Source organism: Ictidomys tridecemlineatus, chromosome 9, assembly GCF_052094955.1.
Source record: "Ictidomys tridecemlineatus isolate mIctTri1 chromosome 9, mIctTri1.hap1, whole genome shotgun sequence".
Taxonomy (NCBI): domain Eukaryota; kingdom Metazoa; phylum Chordata; class Mammalia; order Rodentia; family Sciuridae; genus Ictidomys; species Ictidomys tridecemlineatus.
Window position 1 is genome coordinate 55,952,505 of NC_135485.1, and position 27,219 is coordinate 55,979,723.

Here is a 27,219-nt window from a genome sequence, read left to right on the forward strand (position 1 = left end):
GTTTCTAAAGCCCTGTATTGTTTTTTTTTTTGTGGCGTTCATGATTCATAAGTTGTAAGCAAAAGAAAGAAAATGATAAATGGAATAAAAATGAGTAAGCAAAGATCCTAGGAGAGATGAAGTCAAGAGTTTAAAAACTGGAGAAGCCTGTTTATAAGATGGACTACTTTTGCATATCCTGAGGACATTATCTGTGCTATCACTCAGGATATTTTAACCAGTGCTTTTACACACTTGCCTAATCTTGTTCAATGCTTAAAGGCACATACGGGTGGCTCCATCTTCTTAATATGGTTCTAAGAAAGCCATAACATTAGAGACTGAGTAGCTCAAACTTACATTTTAAGAACGAGAAGAATCTAGCCTAGAGAAATTAAATGGGCTACACAAGATCACGACACAATTTATTTTGAGTCAGGACTACAATTTGGATTTAAAAGGTATAGTTCAATACTCTTTCTATGTTTGAGTTAAAACATTAAGCTTTCAGTTTGTAAGAATGCATTTCCTTGGGACCCTCCTTAGATCAAACGAGTCAGAAGCTCCAGAAGGTAAGGCCCAGGCATCAGTCATTTTTCTGAATGCAGCCATCGGTGAGAATGAACATGTATACAGTCATTGAATAAAATATTAACTGTTTGCACAAATACTGCCTTACAATGTGTTATAAAATAAAGTATAATCTTATTAATGCAGAATTTTATTGGGAGCTATTTTCTAAGTCAGATACAGAATAGGAGTAATAAAAACTTAAGTTGTTCTTGTTTTATTACCTTCATTAGCAATGTTTTACTTGTCCATTAGTGATAAGGCTAACAAGTGAAAAACTATCAATCATTAAAAAAAAAAAATTCAGGCATTTTAGTGACATTCCACTGGTTTTCTAAATGTTTTATCTCCAGGATATTCATACATTAGGTAATCTTCTGTACTGTTTGTTGATATTTAGATGTAGAAAGTAATTTTTATATCTTTGAGGAGATTGAAACACAAGAAAGTCTCATGCTAGAGAATCTATCACCTGAGTATTCTGCTACTGAGAATGTTAACATTAACATTTATAAAAATACATAAATTCAAATGTAATCATAAAATAATTATGCAAATGATTTAGCAATAAATTCAAATTTCCTCCGATTAAATATATTTATTTAAATGGCTGCTTTGTGGTTGCAGGATACATAAAATGTTTGTTAAAAGAGCAAGCCTAAAATGTTTATGGAATGATTGGCTTTATGAAAGTTAGTATTTTAACTGTAAAATGTTGCTTAAGGTGTAACAACATCAGTGTAGGCAATACAACTAGGTGTTAGCTAAACATGAAACAGCAGTACTTCAAATAGCTGCATTCCTGATTCATCATCGCTACGTGTGTAATTAACACTGTGTGGGTTTGTACAGGAGGGGAGGTTCTTCTATTATTAGGGCATAGCTCATGGTATGGCAAGAATAGGAAGTAGTAGCTTCAGAATTGGTAAGATTCCTAAGAGCAAATACTATCAGGCTCAGTTTTAAATTTTTGTGATTGTTAAATGATTCTATGGATGAAATTCATAGACGTCATTCCCGATGTGACGTTTTTAGAATAAAATGTTTCTATAAGCACAATGAATAATGACAAATGAAGATTAGTGAATGCTTTGGAGATGCAAGCCGAAAGTTTGACACACATGATTTTCTCCTTCACAGGGAAATAACATAGAAAGTCCTTCTTAAGGAAAGAAAATAAAGATTATTAGCAAAGGGCTGTAAAAGCTCTTTGAAAATAATCTGAGAATAAGCAACTCTGGAAATGTGGATTTTAATTAAAAAATATACAAGAGCGTGTGTATAACAAACCCTGCACTATAGGTGCATTAAATATTTATACAGCATGAAGCAACTTGGTGCTGTGTTGAAGCCTGGAGAATTGTAGTCAGGCTGTCTGGTTTGCTTCTCTGCTGGCCATTTTTGAGCTGAAGGGTCTTGGACAAATATATGAATCTTTTTTCCTTTAGTTTCATCTATAAAATGGAAACAAAAAGTATTTATTGGATTATTTTGAGGAATAAATATACAATTTTTAAAAACTATCTAATGAATTAAGAATGCTAGGTATGATTATTAGCTGCTATTATTAGTCTGGCATATCTCATTTATAAAGTACTATTATCAATACTTTCATGTTCATTTCTATTAATAGTTCTGAATATAAATAAAATAAAAAATAGGAGAAATTTTTTTGATGAATTCACTCATTAAATTGGTTAATTGGCCATTCACCCAATATTCAAATGATGTACAAGTTTTAAAATACATTACAGTCATTTTAATTTATAAAAATCCTTCAATTATTAGGTTAATTTATGAGGAAATACAATTTACTATTCAGTAGACTTTAAAATTTTTCTTAGTTTTTGTTTTCTTCTATCCTTTAAATTATGTATTGAAAGAGAAACAAAATAATTTTCCTTTTGGAATTGTTAAAAGAGTTACAAATGGATTAGTCCACAGGATAAAGACTTTTTCCCATCCCAAATCCATGATAGAGTATATTAAAATAAAGAAGAGTATCATTAAAATATATGCTTCTTTATTTTGCCTCTTATTGGATTAAAAGCTCTTTGAGTTCAGGGTTGCACTTATATATCTATACAACAATGCCATTATAGAGATAATCAATAAATAGTTGCTGAAATAGTAAGTAAATGAGACATTTACCTAAATAGCATTGTAGTCTGTTGACTTTGGGTAGAAATACAAGAGTCACTGTCCTACAAAAACAATGGGGAAATATGGTACACAAAGTTTGCTTGGAAATTTGTCCTTCATTATTTTATAAGACATTATTTAATTTATAATACATAATAAAATGATCTTAGAAGACATCTATTTTTCATTCAAATGAAACTTTCTAAAAAGCCCTTTATTGTTAATATGTGGCTAAACATAGAATAAATACAATTTTTTTTCAAAGAGTAGCATCTGATAGAAAAAGAGACATATTCAAAGTCTCATATTTTGAATATTAACAATCTGTTTGTCTGTTAATTTAACAGTCTGTTTTTTTGGGGGGGGGTACTGTGGATATGCCTCCAGTATACTAAATGCTCTCTTCAATAATGAGCTATACCTCTCATCCTCAATACCTTAATTATATGTATAAAAAATCCAATACTGTTTTATGTCAATGATTCTTGTTAATAACTAATGAATGACTTAAAACACTTTGTGTTTTGTAGAAACTAATTCACTAAAGTAGAATTATGCTACTAATCATGCTACTAGTACTCAGTTTTTCAGTTAGAAAAGCAGTAATTTCATAATAAATGACAGCTGCAGTCAGAATAAATGCTAACTTGAGGGAAAAGGCAAGATATAAAAGAACTGTAAAGTTTTATTAATTTTTGTCTGGCTGTCTTGACAGAGTGCAGGGCTCAATCTGGCTGCAGTCTGTTATGGAGGCTGCTCAGGGCCTATACATGTAGGCTTTCAGTCCAGTATTTTAAAATTTTTCTCTTTTTAAAAGAACCCCCTTTAATGTAAGAGATTATTTTACAGACTTCCCCCAATAGTGCTTATATGTTTTTTTATGTATCGATAGATTAAAAAACACATGCCAGAAAGCCACCATGAATTCAGTATCTATTTTTAAATGAAAACATTTTGTTAATCACAATAGATTCAATATACTTTTAAGAATAATACTATGTATGAATATTTAATCTGTAGAGATTATATTTAGATTTACTCACAACTTGGAAAGAAATTCCATTAACTCTCAGATAGGGAACTGCTGATTTGGCCGATTTCTTAAAGTCATTTGTTAGTTGGAAAATTTTATATGGTTTATTTATTTTCTTCCTGAATTGTTCTATCCTCAAATATGTTTTGTGCCTTTAAGAGTAAATATGATTGTACTTCATAGTATGTATATGTATTTAAAAGGAAGATTAATGAAAATTGTCCAATTATTTTAAAAAAAAAAAAGAAGACGACGAATACTATTTTGCGGAGGCAGTGGCAAATCCCTGATGTGTCATGGTGGAGTCATTCTCAAAAACTAATGGCTAGAAAATTGAGTAAACATAGACCCAATAAAGAAAAGGTTTCTTCACACCATGTAAAAATCAGCCTGTAGAAGAGCACATTGCTGTGGAAAATTTTGAGACAAGCGCAGGGATTTTTTTCACGATGATGATATCTTATGCTGGCAGGCATTGGCTACAAAGTGAAAAAATTCCTCCCCACATATCAATACCATAGAGTTGACTGTTGCCAACTGTTGTCACCATGACCCCATTCTCCTCATTGCACTCCCACCCCATCCTTTTGAACATAAGGTACAACACTATATTTGATGAAAGGAGGCATTAATCCGATCCCATGAAGTCTTGCCTGTCACTCCTTGCAAGTACCTGCAGGTGTCACTGTGCAGAATAAGGAAATGATCCCAGTTGACACCCAATTCTTTGGAATTCTGTTTTCATTCCTCAGGCACTAGAGCTTTTTATTTTACTTTTCAAGATCCAATATGTAGGGGGGAAAAAACAACACAGTTTGTAACCAGCAATCCCTTTTCCTAATTCTAAATTGCAAAATTTAGGATTCTGATTAATGCTCCATAAAACTGTACCCCATTGCCAATATAATCTTTCATGGCTGCATTTGTTCTTATATAAAAGAGTAATTAAGTGAGAAGTCATTTATACCTAGTTAGAAGACTTAGGGACCCTTACTGTTCTTTGGTTCACTTAACTCACAAATATTGATCACTCACCAAGAACCATCATCTTAAGAATCATTGTTTAGATACAGTAGTAAATACTGTTAAGGAACACTAACTTTGCTAGACACTGTACTAAGCACTTTCATTATTTCCTATGAGTTAGATACTATTATTATTCCTAGTTTACATGTGAGCAACCTGAGAGAGATCAAATAATAATTCAATGATTCACAGATACCCTAAATCTTAACCACTAAAAGATAGATGAAGTATTTGTTTCCAACAAGGGAGTTTCTGGGCATTAAAGGACCTTGGAGTCAGTGACAGAGAATAATAATGATGATGATGATGATGATGATGATGATAATAATAATAATAATAATAATAATAATAATAATAATAATAATAAATTAAAAGTAGAAATAGGTAAGGAGTTAATAACATCCATTGATTCTGTTTTCTAGCCAAATATGTTAGCATATTGCTAAATTGACTTTCTTTAGTCCCTTCAAATAACTATGATAAAAAGCAAGACAATTTATGTGTATGAACATATCTGAACACAGGACTTACACACAATAGAGGTTGTTTTTCACCAACAGTGTAGTATCGGATCCAGAAATCTGTGAACTTGGGAAAGGTTAAACATTAAAAGCTGGAGATCAGATGAATGGAGATCCCTGTATATTCAGGCTCATTGAGAACCATGAAAATTTAACTAGGTTTGACTAGTTCCCATAAAGGGCAGTCATTCCCCCAAAGTGTGACTCCATAAGCAAAAGCTGATTGGAATAAGCAAAGGCTTAGCGTGTTTTCCAGCCTGGTTGGGGTGGGACCATTTGTCAAATTTGGGAGAGCTGAGGTTGAGGACTGATGGGGTTCACCTTGTGTCAGGCCTTGTCCAAAGGCAATCGAATTTTGTACAAAGAGTGACAGGATTGAGGAGACGTTAGGGGGAAATGATTTCCAAAATAGCAGGCTGATAGAAGGTGAGTAGGGCAGAAAAAAAAATAACGTGGGGTTTTCTTCGTAATTAAGAGACATTGAGATGATAAATGCCTGAATCATGTTTGAAGCAGAGGAGATGAGAAGGAAGGGTATCTGTGAAAGGCATTTCTGGGTGGTGGTGTGTTTGCATGGGAGGGGAGTGCTTGAGCTACTGACAAACTTCAAGTATGTTCATAAACAGGGAGTTATCGCTGAAGTTAGTAAGTCTCTCTCTCTCTCTTTCACACACACACACACACACACACACACACACACACACACACACACACACACACACGGCTCTCCAAAAGCATGCACTGGAAACACTAGCCCTGATTCAAGTTATGTCTGTCACCCACAGCAACCAAAGCCACCCACTACTCGGCAGGTGACCCCAGGAAGCAAACCAACGCATCTGGTTCATGCTCCCCACCTCCTCCTGCGGGAGTCGGAGTTTGAGGATGGAAAAGTTTGGGGAGTAGTCTCTGGCTACCCAGAGGACATTTTTCATTCCTCAACCACTACTCTCAAGTGCTCCAGAGAGGGAGGATGACATCCGGAGAGTCCAATGGTCACCACTCCTTCCCCGGGGGCCGAGATTATGAAACTCTGGGCACTTTTTGAACCTCACCCCAATAGTAAGTGCTCCTGTCCGGAAGCACCTCCCCAGACTTATAAAGGTCGCAGCGCGTGGCGGTTGAGCTCACTTGCCTGACAAGCTGGTGTCAGAGGGACACAGTGGACGCATAGACTCTTCAGGCTTTCAGCAGCACTCCAGCTACAGCGCGGCAGCCGATCGCTTCGGCGGGTCGGAGCGTCCGCAGCAGCCCTCTGCCGCCTGCCTCCCACCTCCTGCAGCCGGGGCGCCTGCGCTCAGCCGAGGCTAGCCGCAGGGAAGAGGATGGAGACGCGTCCCACGGGCCTGGTCCAGGCACTGCTGCTCTGCCTAGGTGAGCCTCGCCTCTTCCACCCCCCGCCCCCGAAGAAGAGACGGATACTGAGTCTGTGAACTTGTCACAAGACAAGTACGGAGTTGTCACTAGGCTAAAGCGAACTCCATTTAAATTGAGGCGGGTCTGTCGTTTCCACTGGCAAAGCTGGAGGTGGGGTGTGGGATCAATATTGAAAATGCTTTTCATTAATAAATTAATTATTAGCATATATGTTGTGCATACATTGACATATTTTTATTAGGCAAAATTAAAAGTGGAAAAACTTTGGTTTTTCCAAAAGCTTAAAAAGCACCTTTGATATTTCGTGTTTTGTTCTTCCTTGTTGGAGGGTGGCCTTTTGAGACTAGCCGCGCGCAACAAGAGACCATTTGAAAATAAATGCTTTTCCTCCTCGATCTTGCACCCAGTTTTTTAAAATCTAGCCCGGTTTAGCATCCTGGGGGCGCTGGGGTGTGCCAATGGGAGCTTGACTGGAGCTCCAGACGTGACAGAATTAAAACGCTATCCACGGGTACCTGGAATTGAAGGGCCTTGGGCAGGTCCTGGAGCTCCCCACCGCCCTTTGCCTCCTACACCTGCTGAGTTCGGTTTCCCCAGCAGCTGTCTCCGCCTCCAGAGCTTCGTCAGGCGCTTTTCTCTTGGGGCTGATTGCACCCGGTAGTCTGTAATCACTGAAGGTATTTTAATGTCAGTCTTCCAATTTAAGACACCCCCCCTCCCCCGCATCGCTTAACCCATGGGCAAGGCAAGGAAAAAAAAATCTGAATGTTACTTTCTGGTTTTCCCTGATTCTAAATTTTCAAGGGGAGTTTGGAGTTGGATATGAATATTTCAATAAGGAAGTAAAAGTTGCTAGTCTCACATTCTTCCTGGAATGACAAGGAGGTGAATTTCCCTCACACACTAACTCTACCTTTGCAGAATGTGACAGTTAAATGATTATTTCGACAGGCAGGCCTTATCTCAGGGTTGAAAGACTTAATGAAATGCATACTATGCATAGTTAGAATTTACACATCCAAGCTCAGGAACATACGTGGAAACTGGATCTGTGGTTTCTGCCAAAACTAAGATAAAAACAACTTGGTAAAAGATTCTCAATAAAAACTATAGCTTTGCTCTCTTTGCTTAGAATCTGTGAAAAAGAATAAAATTAGAAAGACAACAGTCTTCCTAGAGTTAGATATTAACATAGAGGTCAGAATGGCACTATACTTTTTTTTTTTCCCTCCACCTGTAAGTTGCATCTGAACAATGCAAGTGTCTGTTCTAGGTATCTCATTGAATATTCTAATTTAAGACAGCAAGAGCCTATGAATAACCTTGGTACTACCCAACCAGCATGTGTTGTGTGTTTTTGTTGTCATGAAAGTGCTTAACTCCTTTATTGCATTACTTAATTATAGTTCACCTATTTCGTCAGCTGCCAAGCCCATTTCCAAATGAGCTAGGTCAGTTTCTGTTTTCCCAGTTTGTTTAGATTTTTCTCTGCCACTAGGAAAGTTCCTGTTTGAAGTTCTATATCAAATCTTTATATTCAATTCAGGTATGCAGGTCTTATAGTTTTAGTCCTTTTTTATATGGAATAAAAGGCAAAGGCAATTCTAAAATTGCCTCCCTCCAAAAAAAAAAAAGATTGCCTAGAAATATTTTCCCCAAACTCTCTTCTATAAAAGAAAGAGATTTTTATTTTAGATCTCTTCATACATTCTATTATTTTTGTCTTATATGTATTTATGATTATGGAAAAATTCTATCCTCCATCTTCAATACATGTAGGTTTAAATTGTTACACATACACACAATCATTTTGACTACTTACAAATTTTTGAAATGTTTCCTATTTATATTTTTGTTTTATAGATTGGGAAATTGAGCCTAATTTTTCATATAAATGATGTTGAACAACTGAAGGATTATAAAACATTTTCATTCATGTTCAAACAGGTTTCTGAACATGTTTCTGAATGGTATCTCCTTGACAGTTTAGTACAACTTCACACAGTAAGAGAGCATTAAGCAGAGCAAACATTCCTTCTAAAAAATAAGAGAAACTGAAATCTCAGTGAGACATTTGGCTTGCTTTCCAGTCCCCTCTATTGACCCTGAGAATTTATGAGCTGCCTGAGTCTTGACACCACCTGAGATGACACATCTGGGCAGAAAACACAACGACAGGCCTCTCCTGTCTGGATTTTGACCCCATTTGCCCTCTGCATGGTCTTACCGTATTAGCAGCTAGGGTAGTTGGAGTGTCTGGTTCCCCACTGGAATGCAAATCCAGGAGCAGGGAAGGGAACTGAAAATTACTAAACGCCTACTATCTGCCACACATGAGTGTTAGATGTGTTGCATACATCACCTCATTTGTTCTTTACACAGTAGGTGTAGTTAGCTTACTTTTGACAAATACAGAAATGAAGACTACTTTACAAGGATTTGGAGTAAATTGCAAGGTCATTCTTTAAAAATGTGTAAGGAGCCATTGGGTTAGTGAGAGCATAATCAAAATAAGAAGTTCTGATAGAGAAGTTCCAGAGGCATTTGGGGCCACCCCAAGACTTGGAACCTGTTCTAGGGGCAGCATATATACAAAAATGGGCTTCCTGACCCTATTCAAAATGAGATGCCAAAGACAATATGAGCATTCTCTCAACTTGTACTCAAAAATGTTGAATTTTTAGTGTTCATAATTTTTATCAATATAGCTCTTGGATATGATTTTTATTAAAAGCAGTAACTGAATTCAGTTAACTAAGGCCTTTATTTCTATATTTTCCAAGCTATATTATGTAAGGCAATCAAGGAAAAGGATATCTTATATTGTTTGTATACCTAGTCTGTTTTATATAATTATGAATTAAATAAGTATCAATAAAAGGACCATGTTGGAATCTACAGCCCATTCCTACTAATTGTGAGAAAATAGATATATTTCCTTTTTTAAAAATTCAATACTCATATAGTCACTTTGAAAAAAAAAATTAAGTGTTTTCTGCTCATCCTCCCATTTTTTTTGCATAAGAATCTCCCATTTCCTGACAAGAGATGAAAATGTCAAGTAATAAATCCTTCTTAGAGAGACTATAAATTAAGGTATTGTTTCCGTCTTAACTCTGAATATAGGCCTATGCAAATTATCTACTGATATGGCCGTAACTGCTGTTGGGAATATTCCATTGGAAGACAATAGGAAGGTTCCCCAAAGCTGCAATAAGGGAGATCCTCAGGGAGGAGTAGCCTGACAGCCATCACTTTGGTATGCTAATTCTGGAACCTTTGAAAAAATGAGGTAATGCAACAGACTCAGTATCCGCTGGCAGTGCAGTTTATGTAAGACTGGGTGTCTAGTTGCAGAACAGATAAAGGTTCAATGCCATTCTAGGTTAAAGTAATGATTTAATTAACTAGCATACTATTTAAGTTAGTTATTCATAACGAATTGATTCTTGTCCAGGAAAAAAAAATATGTTAGCCTTGTCAGAGCACAGTGTGAGTCTGTATCTAAACAAGCTTAGTGACAGCATAAAAAACAAAAACAGAACACAAAAACCATCAGTATAACCTGTTTGTCAGACGGATGATTAGATTTATTCTATATTCAGAGTTCTCACCACTATTTCTTGACTGAACCAGCTGTTCTTTGAAAATGTACATGAGAAGGAAAATATTTCAAGAGTAAGCAGTAGTTTTAAAACTCAATTCTGTTGCTTCTTAGTCTAATAATTTTTCTTCCCTTTTATCCACATTTCTATTGGTTCTTATAGACTATTCAGTGATGTTATGCCTACCAAAATTCAAGTGTATAGAAGTGTGTGTGTGTGTGTGTGAGAGAGAGAGAGAGAGAGAGAGAGAGAGAGAGAGAGAGAGAGAGAGAGAGAGAGAATAAAAGAGAGATTACTGAACAGTGATATGATTGAATGATGGATATAGCCAGTAGGAGAAAGAGAAAGGGAATTTAGAGTAATCTAATTCAAATTCCATCTCTCTTTCTATACCATCTCACTCTCTGGTTTGTTTTTAGAGGTAAAGAAACTCAGTTGAAGGAGAATAAATAAGTATCTGAGCTAGAACTAGATTCCACATCTCTTGACACTAATTAAGGTGTTTTTGACTTTGATTGTATTGACATGACCTGGACAATTCTTTGCTGTGGGGGTCTGTCCTGTGCATTGCAGGTGTCGAGTAGCAACCCTGTTTTTTACCCACTAGATGTCAGTAGTTCCCCCCAGTTTTGACAACCACAACCATCTCCAGAGATGGTCAAGCATTCCTGGTTGATAAAATAGCTCCTGGTTGAGAACTACTAATCCAATGTATTTTTTTAATAGTCATAATCATTGACACCCATAGTTCACAGTTTGAATAATTAGCCCTTAAGTTATGAAGACAAATAAAATTAATAGTAAGTTAGATACAAACACAAATCAAATTCTACTTTTTTTAAAAAAAATCCTGCTTTGGGGTCTGAGAATGTAGCTTAGTGGTAGAACACTTGTCTTGCATGAGTGAAGTCTTGATCCAATCACCAGCATCACAAAAACAAACAAGAAAATCGGTTTAGCAATTTTTATTGCTGATTTTAGAACCATTTGCATCTAATAAGGATGACTCTTCTTTATGATGGGGTCATTAATGCAGTCATTGCCTTGCTGACTTCCTCATGTTTCCTATTACAATTATACTCCCTTGGCTCTCACAACACTGAAATTTCTTTTTTTTCCCCTGAAATTTCTCTTTCTTTTCCCTTGACTATTTCTGTCTGCTGTCTACCACCTATTCCCCCAAGTTCTGTTAGTTTTCATTAGAAACTATTACCCTGTAACTTTTGAGAGACTTCCTTGACTTTAAGATGTAATCCCTTCATATGACCTTCACATAGATATAATCAATTCCATTCTTATTCCTTTACTCCAGATCTGTATTCTCAACTACCTCATATATTTAAATATTCAAACTCCAATTCATTTACCCACGTCCTCTCTTCATGCCCAAATGCCCCCACAAACCTGCTGCCCTGCCTGATTTCTACTCATTTAATGGCACCATCCTCCTTCCTATTATCTGGCCAGATACTTAACATCATCTGTGAATTCTCTTCTTTTTTTACCTCCTCCAGGTGTCTAGTTTCATTAAGGGTACAGAGGTCCAGAACCATGTCTTTTGCACCAATTTTCCAGACAGCATCTTGCTTGATATCTTGCATGTAGAAAAATAGATATTTATAAATATTTAGATATCATTTGCCATATGTCAAATGTTAACTAAAAGCAAATAGGGGCTAAGCTGCCTTCCTCCTTCTTTTCTGTTTGTGGGGTTGTAAGGAAGCCCTTCTCACCCTGCTATCATACTGTGGATGTTAGATATGCCTCTAACTGAAGTCAAGGTCTCTAATGTTAAGCAAATATATTTTCATAAACTATATAAAGAAAATTTCCATAATATAATGTGTGATTTGTATTATGTAGGTTCATTAAATGAAAAATAACCAACTTCAAGATTTTTAAATGCTCTTTTATGTACTAACTTCCCCATTTTCAAGGGGAGGGCTCACTGATTAATATCTTATCCTTCTGAAAAATTTATGTTTGGCATAAACATTTATATATAAAAGCAAAATGGTCAATATACTTCTAAAAATGTCATTAAATATTCTAAATTCAGGCCACAATATGACTATAATGATTAAAAAGGCAAATGGCAAATACTCATAATCAAACTTTGCTCCTTTATAAGAATCTGCTTTTGGGAAAACAATGTAAAGGTAGCTTAAATCTCTGAATTGGACCTATAGGGGTAGAGATGGGAAGCAAGAGAAATGGTTATAAAAAATTCCCTTCCCTATCAGATTATTTTGCCGATAAAACCTTTTCCCTAGAATTGAAATTATACAGTAGAAATGAGTCATTGGCTTTCAAGAGGTGTATCTCATCTTTAGGACTCTTAGCCACAAAGTTCTAGAACACCCATATAAACATAAACTGGACCCATTATCCAAGAGTTGGTCTTAGTTCTTCTCCATTACACCAACACTTCTATGATGAATGAGATATGCATGTTTCCACCCATGTTTAGGGCAAAGTAGTTGATTTTTCCTTATTTTGACTCACTGATTATTTTATTTGAATAGTGTTAAGTATATGAGCACTTAGAAATATGATTTAGAAATTACTGTCAAAATTGTAGAATATAATGCTCTTCATATAAATTGAAAAACATGGCATATTAAATCTTCCCTTGTCACTTGTTGAGGAAGATCTTATAGCTATCTTTTAAAGCTCAAAATTAAAGAAATACTTATTTGTAAGTTGTTATTTTATCAGCCTTGGGTGCTATTTTAGCTCAAATAGTTATAGTTTTTACATTTTTTTAAAATAAAGCTTAGTTTTAAGATTTGTAATGAAGAAATAGAATAATTGCTGGCAGAAGACAAGGTTAATTTTCTATACATTTATATATTTCTACTCATTTATATGTATATATAAATATATACATATATATATACACATACATATATATTATATACATTTATATATTTATATATATACACACATATATATATATACACACATATAAATATATATATATATATATTTCTCTGAAAATTAGGCTGTTACTAGAAAGTACTGAAATTTGTCTGGTCTGTTCACTATATTATTTGACCAAGTTTATAGTTATTTTATCCAAGATAAAGCAAGGTCTTGTCTAATAGTGAAATTCTATTTAAAATAGCAAGCCATCCCAAAATGGTGAAGGCATGTTCATTCTTTAAAAGTGCACAAGACCTAACAAGTCTACTATGTTCTAGACAAATTCTAAAATTATAAACTGCTGTGGAAGAAGGTAGGAAACTAACAGTCCATGAGTAGGCTGGCATGTGACCACAGCAAAAGTGTAAACGAAGCGGATTTTGCTACCTGTTTGGGCCAAGCAAATACTATGATTCATCATGAGTTTGCTGTTCTGTTCTTAATATTCTAAAAGATTTGATTGGGAAAATAAGGCATATACCTTTCATTCTGTTGCATCATATTTTTGGATCATTTTTATTTGTTTTGATTGCTTTCCAAAGGAATTATTTTCCCCCTGAGATTTGCAAACAGTGTTGCTGACTTGGCTTGGTTGGTTGTTCACTGAATCCCAGCATACTCTGCATTGTCCTCCTTCTAGATGAGCCCCTCAGTGTGACCCTTAGGAACCAAGGTGAAAAGAAACCAAGTGCAATGACAAACATTTTTCTACTTCCGGCATTCTGATGGACTGTTGGGTAACCACTTCTTAGTGCTCCAGGGCCCACGACATTTAGTGCTATCCCCATTCCGGTGATGGTACTCAGCCTCTCCCACGCACCACGCACGGTCCCCAATATTGTGTAAGGGTGTAGGCTCGGCCTGACTCATGGGGAAGAGACAATTTGTATCCTCTGAGTCAGTGACTCCACTTCCTGTTGGCACATTTGAGATTTCGCTGAAACACAATCTCCGAAAGGTGAAGGTGGAGAGATGAATAGGTGAGCTTCATATTCCTAAAACCCATTTGGAAATTTGACAGAAATAATACCCTCTAAAAGGATTTTGAACTTTGTATTTGTATTGAAGTAGAAATTCTAGCTGACACTGAAAGTTTGTAGATCATCTCCCAAAATCACTTTGCAGACTTCTCTCTTAGTTGCCAGTGTAAATTTGTTCACATCTTGATTTTGACACTGACACTATCCAAAATCTTTAGTATCATAGTGAATTATTTTCTTGTCAGGGAGTATTGAAATGGATCAAAAGCTCAAATATAATATTTATAATTGAATCATAGAGTGATTGTTGTGTGCAATGAACACTAAAATCTAGAAAAAGTGAATATTAAGGAAATGGATGGATATAACTTAGCACTTAGTTCTTTCCTGTATGACTGTGAAATAACAAATAGTGATTTTTACACTTGGGAACCACTGTTTTAAAGCACTAGAGCTGTACATTTGGTCAATTGATTTAGAAACAACTTTGTTATTTCATTGGTGACATACATCTATGATAGAACTACACTTACACACTTTTAATTTGAGAGGAGAATTTACAATTATTTACAATTTCCTCTGTTAAAATATCCTGTTGTTGGATTAATGCAGCAAGTCTCACAGAAACTGTCCTGACAATGGACTGTGTCCAAAGAAGCGTCACAGGTAGAGGAAGCCCAGTTTTCACGGAGGCACACCCTGGCCTGAACAATCTTTAATTGACAAAGACACATATTTCACCAGTGGCCTAAACAACTAGAACAAAGTTTCCAACAGTGGAAAAACTGACAACTACCAAAAACCTAAACAAACAAACAAACAAAACCTCCAGTACCTCAACACAATTAGCTGCATTCTCTAGCAGTGCCAAGTTGCAATTGTAAGCAATTCCAAGCACGCAAAGCCACTCTTGGTTTCTGTAAAGGATAGAAAACCTGGCTTGAAATGTGTACTTTTACCTGGCTGGCACCTTCCTAGGAGAGAATTAGTTATAAGAACCTTTGCAAAGAGAAGTTCAGTTTGTACCCAAGATGCTAAGACAGGGTTTAATTCTTCAGTAACATTTATGTCAAAATTATAGTGAGAAGTATCACAAAATTAACACAGAAGAGAATCTAATTCATCTTCTGTTAAAAAAAATTTTTTAATCTCAGTTTAACTGACAATGAAATTCAGATTTAGCCACTATTTTTGTTATTTAAGAAAGATGATTTTTTTTAAATGTATGAGAACAATTGAAGCAACAGTTATATTGTAGGATAAGCATGGAGTGGGAAAGAGGGAGTTTAAAGCTGTCAAGAAAACAGTATTTTCAAATTATCAAAAGAGTATGTAACTTGCTGTTAGATTCTTTACTCTTACCTTCTGTGGTCACTAGATAAGTGGTCTTGCATAAGACATTTCATTTATATGCACTGAGCTGTCTGAGGCTAATAACAGCTTCCCAGGATTGTTATGTTAAGTTTGAAACATGAAAATATAAACTATGATACTGATGCTGATATGTAACTTGGTTTGTAGGACCCAAAGAATTTTCAGCTTTCTTAATAAATACAAGCCTCCTCTGATTAAGAAAAAGTAAAATAAAATATCCGTTTTACATGGTTTAATTCATCCTTAAAAGACCAAAATAATTAACAGTTTTATAATCTTGTTATAAACCAGTAGAGGGCACCACCCACATATACTGCTAAAACTACAGGCTAGAAGTTGAGTATCAAGGAACATTTATGGGAAATCACTGGTATGTAAGACATTTTGGAAGAATATCATTTCATTTCAATTTTCCCAAAACTCTGTAAGGTAGGGAAAATGGAGACTTGGAGAAGTTAATTAATGCATCAAAAGTTCTTTCGCTCAAGTTTGCTCACATGATTGCTTTTCCACCATACTTTGCTACCTCCCTTTGGGGTAGATACTCTGCTTCAATTACAGGTACCCTAGTTTGATACGTGTGATGTTCATTGGGTTTCATTGCCATTTATACATTCTCCTGGCTCATTTAGCATTGTGTTTCCTTAACCTGTTTATGCTCAGTTTTCTTTAAAATTTTTGTTGTTGTTGTTACAAATGGACAAAATGCCTTTGTTTTATTTATTTATTTTTATGTGGTGCTGAGGTTTGAACCCAGTGCCTCACACATGCTAGGCAAGTGCTCTACCACTGAGCCATAACCCCAGCCTGCTCAGTTTTCTTATATGTCTGATGGAGCTAATCATAGTGTCTTCCTCAAAGAGTCACTGAGAGAATTAAATAAGATAATATGGATAAGGGGAATAGAAACATGCCTGGCATACAGCACATTTTCATGAAATCTTAACTGTTGTTAACTATTGCTACTACCCCCACCATTATTATTTATTATCTAACAATTACTCATCTAGACAGGAAAGAGGAGTTGAAGTGCAAATACCTGAAACTTAAACGGAGGAGGCTAAATGCTCTTAAATAAACATGTAAAATTAAAAGGTTTCTTCTTATCATGATTTCTATGCAGTTTAGAATTCACTGGAGACATTCTGATGCCTATTTTCCAAGGTTTACCTTTTCACTGGAAGCACATAATGAAAGAGCTGGTTCAGACCCTGTCTGAGCTGGCAGAAACTTGGTGCTAGGAATTGGTGTGGTTCTACATTCCAGCTCTTTCCTGAATTAGATAAGCTACATAGCTTATCTGTATCCACAAGTTCAAAAGTATTTAAAGAGTGCATCTGTGCTGAACACGTATGGACCTTTTCTGTACATTCCCTAAACAATGCAGTATAACAGACATTTACACAGCATCCACATTGTAGTTGATGTTATAGATAATCTAGAGATAATTTAAAGCATATAGGAAGAAGTTCATAGGTTATATACAAATTCTATGCCATTTTATGTATGGGATTTAAGCATCTACAGATTTGGGTACTTTCTGGAACTACTTTCCTATGAATATGGTGGGAAGCTATTTTCTGATTTTACCTAGATTATATTTTACTAATTACAGTCTATTTTCATGTATAATACAATGTAAAAAGTAACAGATACTTAGGTAAACAATAAATATATGCTAGATTTTTTTCTGTTGTTACCATAAATGGAGACTTTTTCTTTTTCTAATTTATTTTTTAGTTGTAGTTTGACACATTACCTTTACTTTACTTATTTATTTTAATGTGGTGCTGAGGATCGAACCCAGGGCCTCACACACACTAGGTGAGCGCTCTACCACTGAGCCCAAGCCCCAGCCCTAGAGCCTGTTTTTTTATTTGAAGTCTTTTGTGGTGGGGTCTACATCACAGCATTATTGTAAACACACAGTGGAGTAAAACAGTGGAAATTCTCTAACTGTTCAACTTAGGAAAACTCAAAGTTCACAATCAGGTCTTTGAAAACGTTACTGTGAAATGTTTACAGCAGGTCAAATTTGTAACTCTGAATGCACTGCTTGACCCTGGGAGAGAAAAGCTGAAGGGTCATTTATTCTCATGAACTACTTTTTTATGCTTTTGATTGATAAAAATTTTAAAACAATCAAAACTACTCTGTAAATGCTGCATTTCTTTCCAAATCTGACCAAGGTTTCTTGCCTTGAAACATTAACTGTGTATTTGATTTCCCTCCATTAATAGGTTTCCAACTTCTACAAACGGTTCCCAGCACGACTGTGATTCCATCATGTATCCCGGGGGAATCAGATGACAACTGCACAGCTTTGGGTAAGCCCAGCTTCATAAATTATACATCAAGAGATGTCACAGTTTTCAACAAAATTGTAAATATAAATATGTGACAATCAAAAAGGGGAGAGTATTGTCGTATTAATTTTTGATCCATTAATCAATTAGAGTTCAGGAAAAACACATGAAGGAGGAGTGTGAGAGGGATCAGACATCATCTATTTATATATAAAGATTTGTTCTTAAAAATTCAGGAAATAAGGAAAATACCATTTTTCTACAGAATCATCATTAAAAGACACACTGAAAGACTGGATCCCAGGAAACAGAAGAAAGTTCATTTTATAAACAGTTGTTTAAAAATTGTGCATGCATACACATGTCTATTTGTTAAGAGGAGCAAATGATGTCCTTTCTTGCTCAATGTGTGTCAGACATTTTACTAAGCAATAGTCTTAAGTAATGCCCAGTCTTTTCCCATCAGAGACAGCAGTCTCTGTGGTCCAATGAAGGTCAGTTCTGTATTCAGTCTGAGCGCTCCTGAGTCAAGGGTTAGTTTGAGAAAACAAGATATTTTCCACAAAAATATTGCCTTCTTTCTTATTCCTTCACTATCATGTTCTTTGGAAGTTTGGTGGGCCTTCCTCTACCACCTGCCTCCCTTTTTTGGTTATATGTACAAAAGTATTATAGTCAAGATTTTTAAAAATGATAATTTCATAAACATCTCTCACATTTTAGTAACAAAAACATTCTAATGGGAATTTATTTGTAAATAAATGTTGCAACATTCTTTCCAACAAGATTCTCTTTCTCCTTCTTCTCCTTCTCCTTCTCCTTCTTTCCTCTTCTTTTTTTGGTGGTGAGCAGGTACCAGGGATTGAACTCAGGGGCACTCAACCACTGAGCCATATCCCTAGCTCCATTTTGCATTTTATTTAGAGACAGGGTCTCACCGGGTTGCTTACACCTCCCTGTTGCTGAGACTGGCTTTGAATTTGTGATCCTCCTGCCTCAGCCACCCCAGCTGCTGGGATTATAGGCGTACACCACTGCCCCTGGCCTAGATTCCTATTTTTATTTTTCTATGTGCCTAATAGGAATTTCTAACTCAGAATTTGTCTAGTTTGTTTCAGGTCTCAATGTGAGAAATGTCAGGAGACTTTGATTTCTTTGATGATAACCTCAGCTATTAGGGAATACACACCAAAACAAAGCTTATGACTTAAAAACCTGTGATAGAATTAAGCTTTCTTAAGTTAATTAAAGGTTTTAGCTTGGAATTGCTTTTGAGAGTAATGAATTTCAGAATCACTTTGAGACTTGAAAAAAATGAGATGTTTTATTTATACCTACTGTGGAAGGTAATGGTGTGTTGTGTGTGTGTGTGTGTGTGTGTGTGTGTGTGTGTGTATGTAACTATTTTTTCTTTTTTGTTATTTTTTTATTTTATTTTATTTATTTATTTTTGCATTACAATTCTTAATACACCATTATACCATCATTTATCATATCTCTGATTGTGTATAAGGTATGTTGACACCAAATTCACATCTTCATACATGTATCTTGTATAATGATGAGGGTCTCCCTTAACCATCCATGCTATTCCCCTTCTTCCTCCCTTTCCCTCCCACCCCTATTCCCTATCTAAAGGTAATCTTCCTCCCTTGCTCTCCCTCCCAACCCCATTTTGAGTCACCTCCCTTATGTCAGAGAACACATTCGGCATTTGTTTTTTTGGGATTGGCTAACTTCACTTAGCATAATCTTCTCTAATGCCATCCATTTCCCTGCAAATGCCAGGATCTTATTTTTTTTATTGCTAAATAATATTCCATTGTGTATAAATGCCACATTTTTTATTCATTTATCCACTACCTTTTCTATCTATGAAGTCTGTTTTTTGAGTATTAAATCTTCAAGTGCTATTTCATTTTGTTTAGTCCATTGGATATATTCCTTTGGACTCAGGGGTTTCTTTATTGTTTTAGGGAGTGTGATACCTAAAGTGGAGTAGTTTTCTCCTCCTGAAAATTCTCCTGGACTGATTGGCATCTGACCTGTTTTGTGAAGTTGCTCAGTGATTACTGTTATGAAAGAATGATTAATGCCCTGAGTCCAAGAGGGCAACAGAATGCTTTCAACTTTCCATTTCCTTTACAGTTCAGATGGAAGATAATCCACGTGTGGCTCAGGTGTCCATAACAAAGTGTGGCACTGACATGAATGGCTACTGTTTGCATGGACAGTGCATCTACCTGGTGGATATGAGTGAAAATTACTGCAGGTAATATGCCAAAAGCAAACAAAGACAGTGTTTGAGATTATGTTTCTCTCCTTTTGTTTTAAATTTTGAAGTTATCCTGTATTTCTACGGACAGTGAAAATATAATTGATATAGAGTATTAGAAATTGTATTAACTTTCTTGAAATTAGAGAACAAATAGTAGTTTTCAAATTGTACACATACTCCAGGGATGTACAGTGGACATTTCAATTCCTCCCACTTGCCATGATAGGAAGTCCACTTTTAATCTTTTCATTGGACTTCTATGTCAGCCATTATTTTCAGAATTGATTCCACCCATTTAGACAAAAAGCATCTCAATCCTACAAAGCTTACAAAACACCACTTCTAGGTAACCAGTCCCCTTGGCAGCTAATACAGACTGTCATTTTAATGCCACAATTTAACCTGAGAGCTCTGTGGAGTCATTTTATTAATGCTGTCCCAACTCTATATTCAATCTTTGAATTTATGTTTATAATTTTTAGCAAATCTTGCAGATTTCTTACATTACACTGTAATACTAATTCTTATGAAACTAATTCATAACCATGATATACTGAAATAATTGATTTTTTTCTTGTATTTTTCTTCAGATGTGAAGTGGGTTACACTGGTGTCCGATGTGAGCACTTCTTTTTAACTGTGCATCAACCCTTGAGCAAAGAATATGTGGCTTTGACTGTGATTCTTATTATTTTGTTTCTTGTAATAGTCGCCGGTTCCATATACTACTTCTGCAGATGGTAAGCCAGTACTTGCTTTATATTCTACTTTCATAAATTACAAAATGCAGACCTACAAACCAAGTAAAAATGTGAACAAGGTATTAGAGAAATAATTCTGCATTGATGACATATACAGAGATGTTCTAGCTACAGAACGTCCGGATTTCACTTCATTATGGGTTCTGTTACTTATTACTTAAGTGATCGTCTGAAAGTCAAACAGGGAATATCAGTTCCTTCCTCTATAAAATACAGATGGAAATTCTTATCCTATAATAACCAGGCTGGTTTTAGTACTGAGTATGATAGTCCTATGCATACAAAGTAAACCATGAGGCAGGATGCTGCTATTATACTTAGATTCTTGTATTTACTTTATTAGGTCAAACTTTTATTTCATAAAACACAGCTTGTAAATTAATCATCCCAGAGTCTTGGCATCTTAAAATGAAAGTCAGACTTGTACAAATGAGTTTCCAGGAAAAAAATATAAAATATAACTGATAGAATTGATTCAGGTCATTTCCCTAAATCAATCATATCCCATTCTTAAGTACAATATTGTCACAAGTTGGTAACTGAGAAAGACTAGAACTGTAGACTGACAGGTTTTGTAGGTTAGGACCAGACTGTGGGACTAGTGTGAATTATTTAATAACAGTTGCCTTGAAATGGTGTCCTTTTAAAATCCTCCTTATTTTGAAACCGGTACAAACTGCTCAGTAAATTTTTTAATTTCATTTTACAAATCTTTCCGTAGTGAAGGTTAAAAGTGTGCTATTTTTTTAAGGTTAAATTTATTTTGTCCATATTTGATTCAAAGAATCCATCAAATAATAATGCCTTCCTAATTAGTTATCATCACAGAATGAAGAGCTATTAAGAGAGAGAGGGAAAAAAGAAAGAGAAGGGAAGAGAATGGAAGGGGGAAGAGAGAAATGGATTCTCTTCAGTAAATTTCACAGAATTCATGATCATGTTAAGACCTTTGAGAAGTCCTTCCACTATTTCCTTCCAAATTTCTTTTGACTAAAGAACACTACTCCCTTCCTTCTTCCTTTTGTCATCTTGTCCAACCTAAACCCAGGCACTTCCGCCATTTTGAATACACTATGCTAACATGCCTTTGGAGTCCATATTTTTTTTTGTTACCTTGCTTTTTTCTTGTAACTATTGAGTATAATGCTAACAGTTTAATTTCTTAATATTTCCAGGTACAAAAACCACAAAAGCAAAAACTCAAAGAAGGAATATGAGAGAGTGACCTCAGGGGATCCAGCATTATCTCAAGTCTGAACAGCGCAGGGATGCACTGCATTCCTAGTCAATGTTAATATTCCTATTTTATTAATAATATTTATGTTGGGTTGTGTGTTAGGTCAACAACTGTGTATTTTTAATATACTCAAAAATGTTTTTATTTTTGTTTTATTTTTGACAAACTATTTACTAATATATTATGTGTAAAAATATTTAATACAAAAGAAAAGTGATATTTTTGTAAGAAATAATTTCCTGAGCTAAATGCTTTATTGAAAGCTTCAAAGCTTATATGCCTGCTGCACAGGGCCTAGGAATGAGCAATGCCTAATTCATTGTTCAGGAAGTGTCAGCTTGTGACATATTTCTGTAAACCTAAATATATAGTCAAATCAATCTTATAAGTAGATTCTTTTCTACTGCTCAAATCAGTGATAATTGACTTGACTATGTTATGGTTAGATGCATTGGTTGGTGCCACTGTTTCATGTAATACAATTGGGATTTGGGAAAACAAATGCAGGTCATATGCTAAACACTGCATATTTGAAATAAACTGAGTTCAGGAAGAATGGCCTCTACATTCCTATATTGGCTAGCTTGAAACTCACTTGCTTGGAGGGTCAATGGACCATCCCCTGTGCCAACCTACAACTACAGAAAATTGTCAGCCACCTGCCAGATCCTCTTCAAGTAAAGTGAATGGAAGAGTTTGTCATCTTTCATGTCAATAGTGGGTATTCCATAGCTTCACACTATTCTACTTTTGTACAACACATCGTTTATGTTATGTGTTTTATGTGAGATAATTGTTTCTCATGAGACAATTAGAAAAAAAATACATTCTTGAAGCCAAAATTGTGCTTCTTTTTAGGTATTAATTTTCATAAGAGATTTGTTGAAGAATTGTAATAGTAAATCAGAGTCCAAAATGTGATAAGCTAATTATTATTTTAAAATAGAACAGTAGTTCTATGTTATCTAAAAATGGACATACAGGTATTTCTACTCAAGATAGTTTCACTTACAGTTTAAGTAGCTTCTTCTAAAACTTAAAGTTACATATTTAAAAATATCTTCATATAGGCAGTGGAAAATAATAAGAGAAAATAAACTATAGTGTATTTTTCCAAATGAAAAACTCTATTGGAAAGCTTTTAAAATGTGGGGACTTAACTACACCTTCTTATGGAGGCTGAGATGAAAGTACCCCTTACACACTTTACCCCCTGTTATCTATTTATTTTCTGGAAGAAACTGAGATTTCTTCTGCACTCTGAGGTCTCAGTGAGCTCAGGGTATTTTGAGCAATTGCATAGAAGTCAGGGCTGTCACCACCTTTGGCTTTCATGGGAGTCTACCTCTCTGAATGCTAAATTTTTTGTTCTCATCTCTGGATCACATACCAGGTCAGGGAGGATCTTCTTCCTCCACATTTTTTCCTGGCATGTACTAGGGCAACAAAGATATCACCAGACAAGTCACCTCTGGAGTACCAGATGCCAGGACTTGCCTCCAGATGGAGCCATGTATTATATACCCTGACGTGTTCACATGGCTCTCATGTATAGTCCTGGCCTGGCAGGGAAACAAGCAAACAAAAGAAACGAAAATCTATACATAAACATATTTGCATACAAACACTTAAGTACACATGAGCTGTATTGACTATTGAATCATAGTCATTTGTTGCTCTATTAACTAATGTGTGAAACTTAAAAGCAAGATAAAAGGAAAATAGAAATCAGTGAGACTTAAAAGTATATTTATTTCATGTTTACTATAGCTGAAATCAAATGTGTTACATAAGGGCACATTTTAAATTGACACCTACTGAATGTAATGCAAGTTTGCCTATTTTCAGTGATCTTGTCTGTTTTAAAGAAAACGTATCGACTAAGAACTCAACTACAATCTATTTCATTAACAAAAGTTTCATTGACAACGTCTCAGCATTGATATATTAGTCTGTCTTCAGCATCTCAATGCATATTATATAACATGGTGCAAGTAGTTTTGGATTTTTTTTTTGGGGGGGGGTACTGGGGAGTGAACTCAGGGGCACTCGGCCACTGAGCCACATCCCAGCCCTATTTTGTATTTTATTTAGAGACAGACTCTCACTGAGTTGCTTAGTGCCTTGCTTTTGCTGAGGCTGACTTTGAACTCACAATCCTCCTGCCTTAGCCCCCGCCCCTGAGCTGCTGGGTTTACAGGCATGTGCCACCATGCCCGGCTAGTTTAGGATATTTTTATCTTTACTAAAATGCTTAAAAACCAGCCCCATAGGGTTGGATGTGTAACTCAGTGACATAGCACTTGCCTAGTATGTGCAAGGCCCTGAGTTTGATCCCCAGTACTGCAAACAAACTAACAAACTAACCCCTAAAAGAGTTAAATTTTCATATTAAATAAGAAAAATATATAAATCAGATTGCATTTTGTGGATGAAAATTAGTAAAAAGTGGTTGCTTTTGTGAGGATAATGCTGAATAGACATAAAAGACTTTTGCTCTCAGTTCATGTTTCCTACAGGAAATGAAAAGTATTTGGCTCATTCTTAGTTATCATCTTCATTTTACAGATTTCTCTATCTATGTCTCAAAGAAGCTATACACATACACACACACACACACATATATATGTGGATATATAATATAAATATTATATTTTATATATATGTGTATATGTATATATGTATATATGTATAAAATATGTATAAAATTAGTCACATGATTCCCTCCACTTACGCTGTATATGTATACACATATACATATATGTACTGAGAACCTAAGCAATCCCTGAAGCAAAAATGCATAATTTATTATCTCCCACCAAGACCACCCAAAAACCCAGAAGATATACTCTGTAACCAGGATGTTAAATTCTGTGATTGGTACTAAAGTTTAACCTTAAAGTTGAGATTATTGTACTATTTGAACATCTATAATCCAATACAATTTTACTGTTCTCCTATACATTGTTTTTCCTTCATTCCTCTGTCAAAAGTCAAAGCAGTGGGAAAAAATGATATACTGGTATGACTTTGTCCAAACTCAAATTTTTATTTTTGAGTCCTCGAATGGAAAGCTAGCTAAATTTAATTGTGACTGAGAATCAAATCAATTTTTATTCAGCAAATACATGTGTTTAATTTATATTTAATAGTAGATTTAAAATCTCTCTGACTCATGTTGGTAATTTTTGCTACAGTTTTATTTTGTAGAATTTTGAAAACAAAATGCTTGATTTGCTGGCAAACATTTTCAGACTTTTTCTATTCTTTTGAGAGAAATGGGAGCATAAACAGTGTTTCTGGAATAACTTTTAAAGTTTTAACATAATAATGATGTCTAAAATATATCTGCTATTTTAACATAATGATGTTAAATCTAATATACTGTATTTTTCTTTTTGCCTTTTTTGCACTCTGTAATTGCACTTTTTAAGTTTGAAGAGCCATTTTGGTATACAGTTTCTATTAAAGATGCTATGGAACATAAACTTGTACTATATATATTTTAAAGTAACTTATTTGATGACCATAAATTTTATCAGAATACTGAATTGTATCAATTTGTTTGTGTTCAGTATCAGCTTTGATAATTGTGTACCTTAAGACATTGAAGGAGAATATAGGTAATTTACAAGATATTGTTAATTTTTATTTATTTGTTTTGGGAACTGGTAAACAAAAACACAATTGAGAAATAAATGTGCATTAAGCACCATCAATAAAACATCTGCACTTTCAATATGGTCTCTTTCTTCTATTTTATTTTTCTTTTGCTATTTTTCCCCACAATTTATTAAGGGGCTTAAAAGTAGTGACAGAATTATAATGTGTGTTCATATAAAGACATAATGCTCTGAATTTGCAAAAAAAGTGAGACACATTAATTATAAAATTATTTTACAAGAATATATTTTACAAAGAATATTTTAAATAATATATTAAAACAGTACTTTTGAAAAGAATAATATTCTACTAAGATGTAGCTTTTTAAGGTACATATTAGCTAGAATTAGGCCACATGATTCCCTCAGCTTATGCTAAGAAACTTGGCGTACGCTTTCAAAGAAAACATGTGTTCCCTGTGATGCATGGAGGCATCATGATAGTGTTAGCTTCCTTGATATACTGCTTCAATAACCTGTAGAGTTGTGTGTGTGTGTGTGTGTGTGTGTGTGTTGTTTAGCATGGAACTCAGAGTCTTGTGCATCCTAAGAGTATACTCTACCACTGAGCTACATCCCTATCCCTGCCCAGAAAGTACTTTATCCATTTCTTAGCTCCTTGGGTTCTTCATTAGTCTGCAGGGAGAGGTGGGAGTCAGGACTATGATCATTCCACAGAGAAGTTAAGTAACTAATAGCAATGAGCTGTTAGGAGAAATGAAGTCTTAGGACCTCCAATTCCCCTGAAATTCTGACCAGGTTAGGGGCTGCAAAACATTGTGAGGAGTTAGTCTCAAATTTAGCTTAAAATTTCCTTGGGAAAACCAGGAATTCTTATTAATTAGAATTAATGGGATCTTACAGAACCAACAGACTGATTGGGTGCAAAGTCTGAGAACTTGGAGAGCAAAGGAAAGGAAGTAGAAACTTTTTTCTTTTGGCTTAGAGGCTATTACACTCACCTGGTTTTATACTCACTTCTGAGTCTCTTGCTAGATCTTGTTCAATATACTTCATCCTTAACCATGGACCTGTAATACCGCAGTGTTCTGGATTTATGTTTTATGTTTTGTTTTGTGACCATTTGAGGAGAAATATATTCATGAATTGGTCAATTTGAATTCAGTACCTGTAATTTTGTCTTTTGAAAATCTTGATATTCTAACCCTTAATCAAGAAGAATTTTATAGGACAAATATGAGATTCCATATAATTAAAGTAAAAGCCAAAGAACAGGGCTATTCTAATGAACTGCTTTACTGCTTTTAAAAATGGTGAACTCCAACCATTTTTATTTTGGGGGTACTTATGCTCTAGGATAGCCACATATCATTGCCTAGCTCTGAATGTGGACTTACCCCTTGGCTAAGGGAGGGCATTTTAATTGAGAAAAGCACCAACTTTTATCTAATGGAAAATAACAACAACAACAACAGTTGTACT

General features: G+C 35.1%; 1 protein-coding gene and 1 long non-coding RNA gene across 2 annotated transcripts; one reads left to right on the plus strand and one right to left on the minus strand.

Moving 5' to 3' along the window:
- Window positions 1-378: 378 nt before the first annotated feature.
- LOC120892341 (uncharacterized) lies at window positions 379-5,986 on the minus strand. The gene is made up of 3 exons (XR_013425825.1): window positions 5,282-5,986; window positions 2,701-2,753; window positions 379-2,003 (listed from the first exon to the last, which is right to left on the minus strand). It is a non-coding gene; the product is annotated as an uncharacterized LOC120892341 (long non-coding RNA).
- Ereg (epiregulin) lies at window positions 5,812-25,853 on the plus strand. Its single transcript, XM_040292313.2, has 5 exons — window positions 5,812-6,645; window positions 17,773-17,859; window positions 19,987-20,110; window positions 20,707-20,856; window positions 22,053-25,853. The coding sequence occupies exons 1-5, from the start codon at window positions 6,597-6,599 to the stop codon at window positions 22,132-22,134; spliced, it is 492 nt and encodes a 163-aa protein (XP_040148247.1). The 5' UTR covers window positions 5,812-6,596; the 3' UTR covers window positions 22,135-25,853.
- Window positions 25,854-27,219: the final 1,366 nt, after the last annotated feature.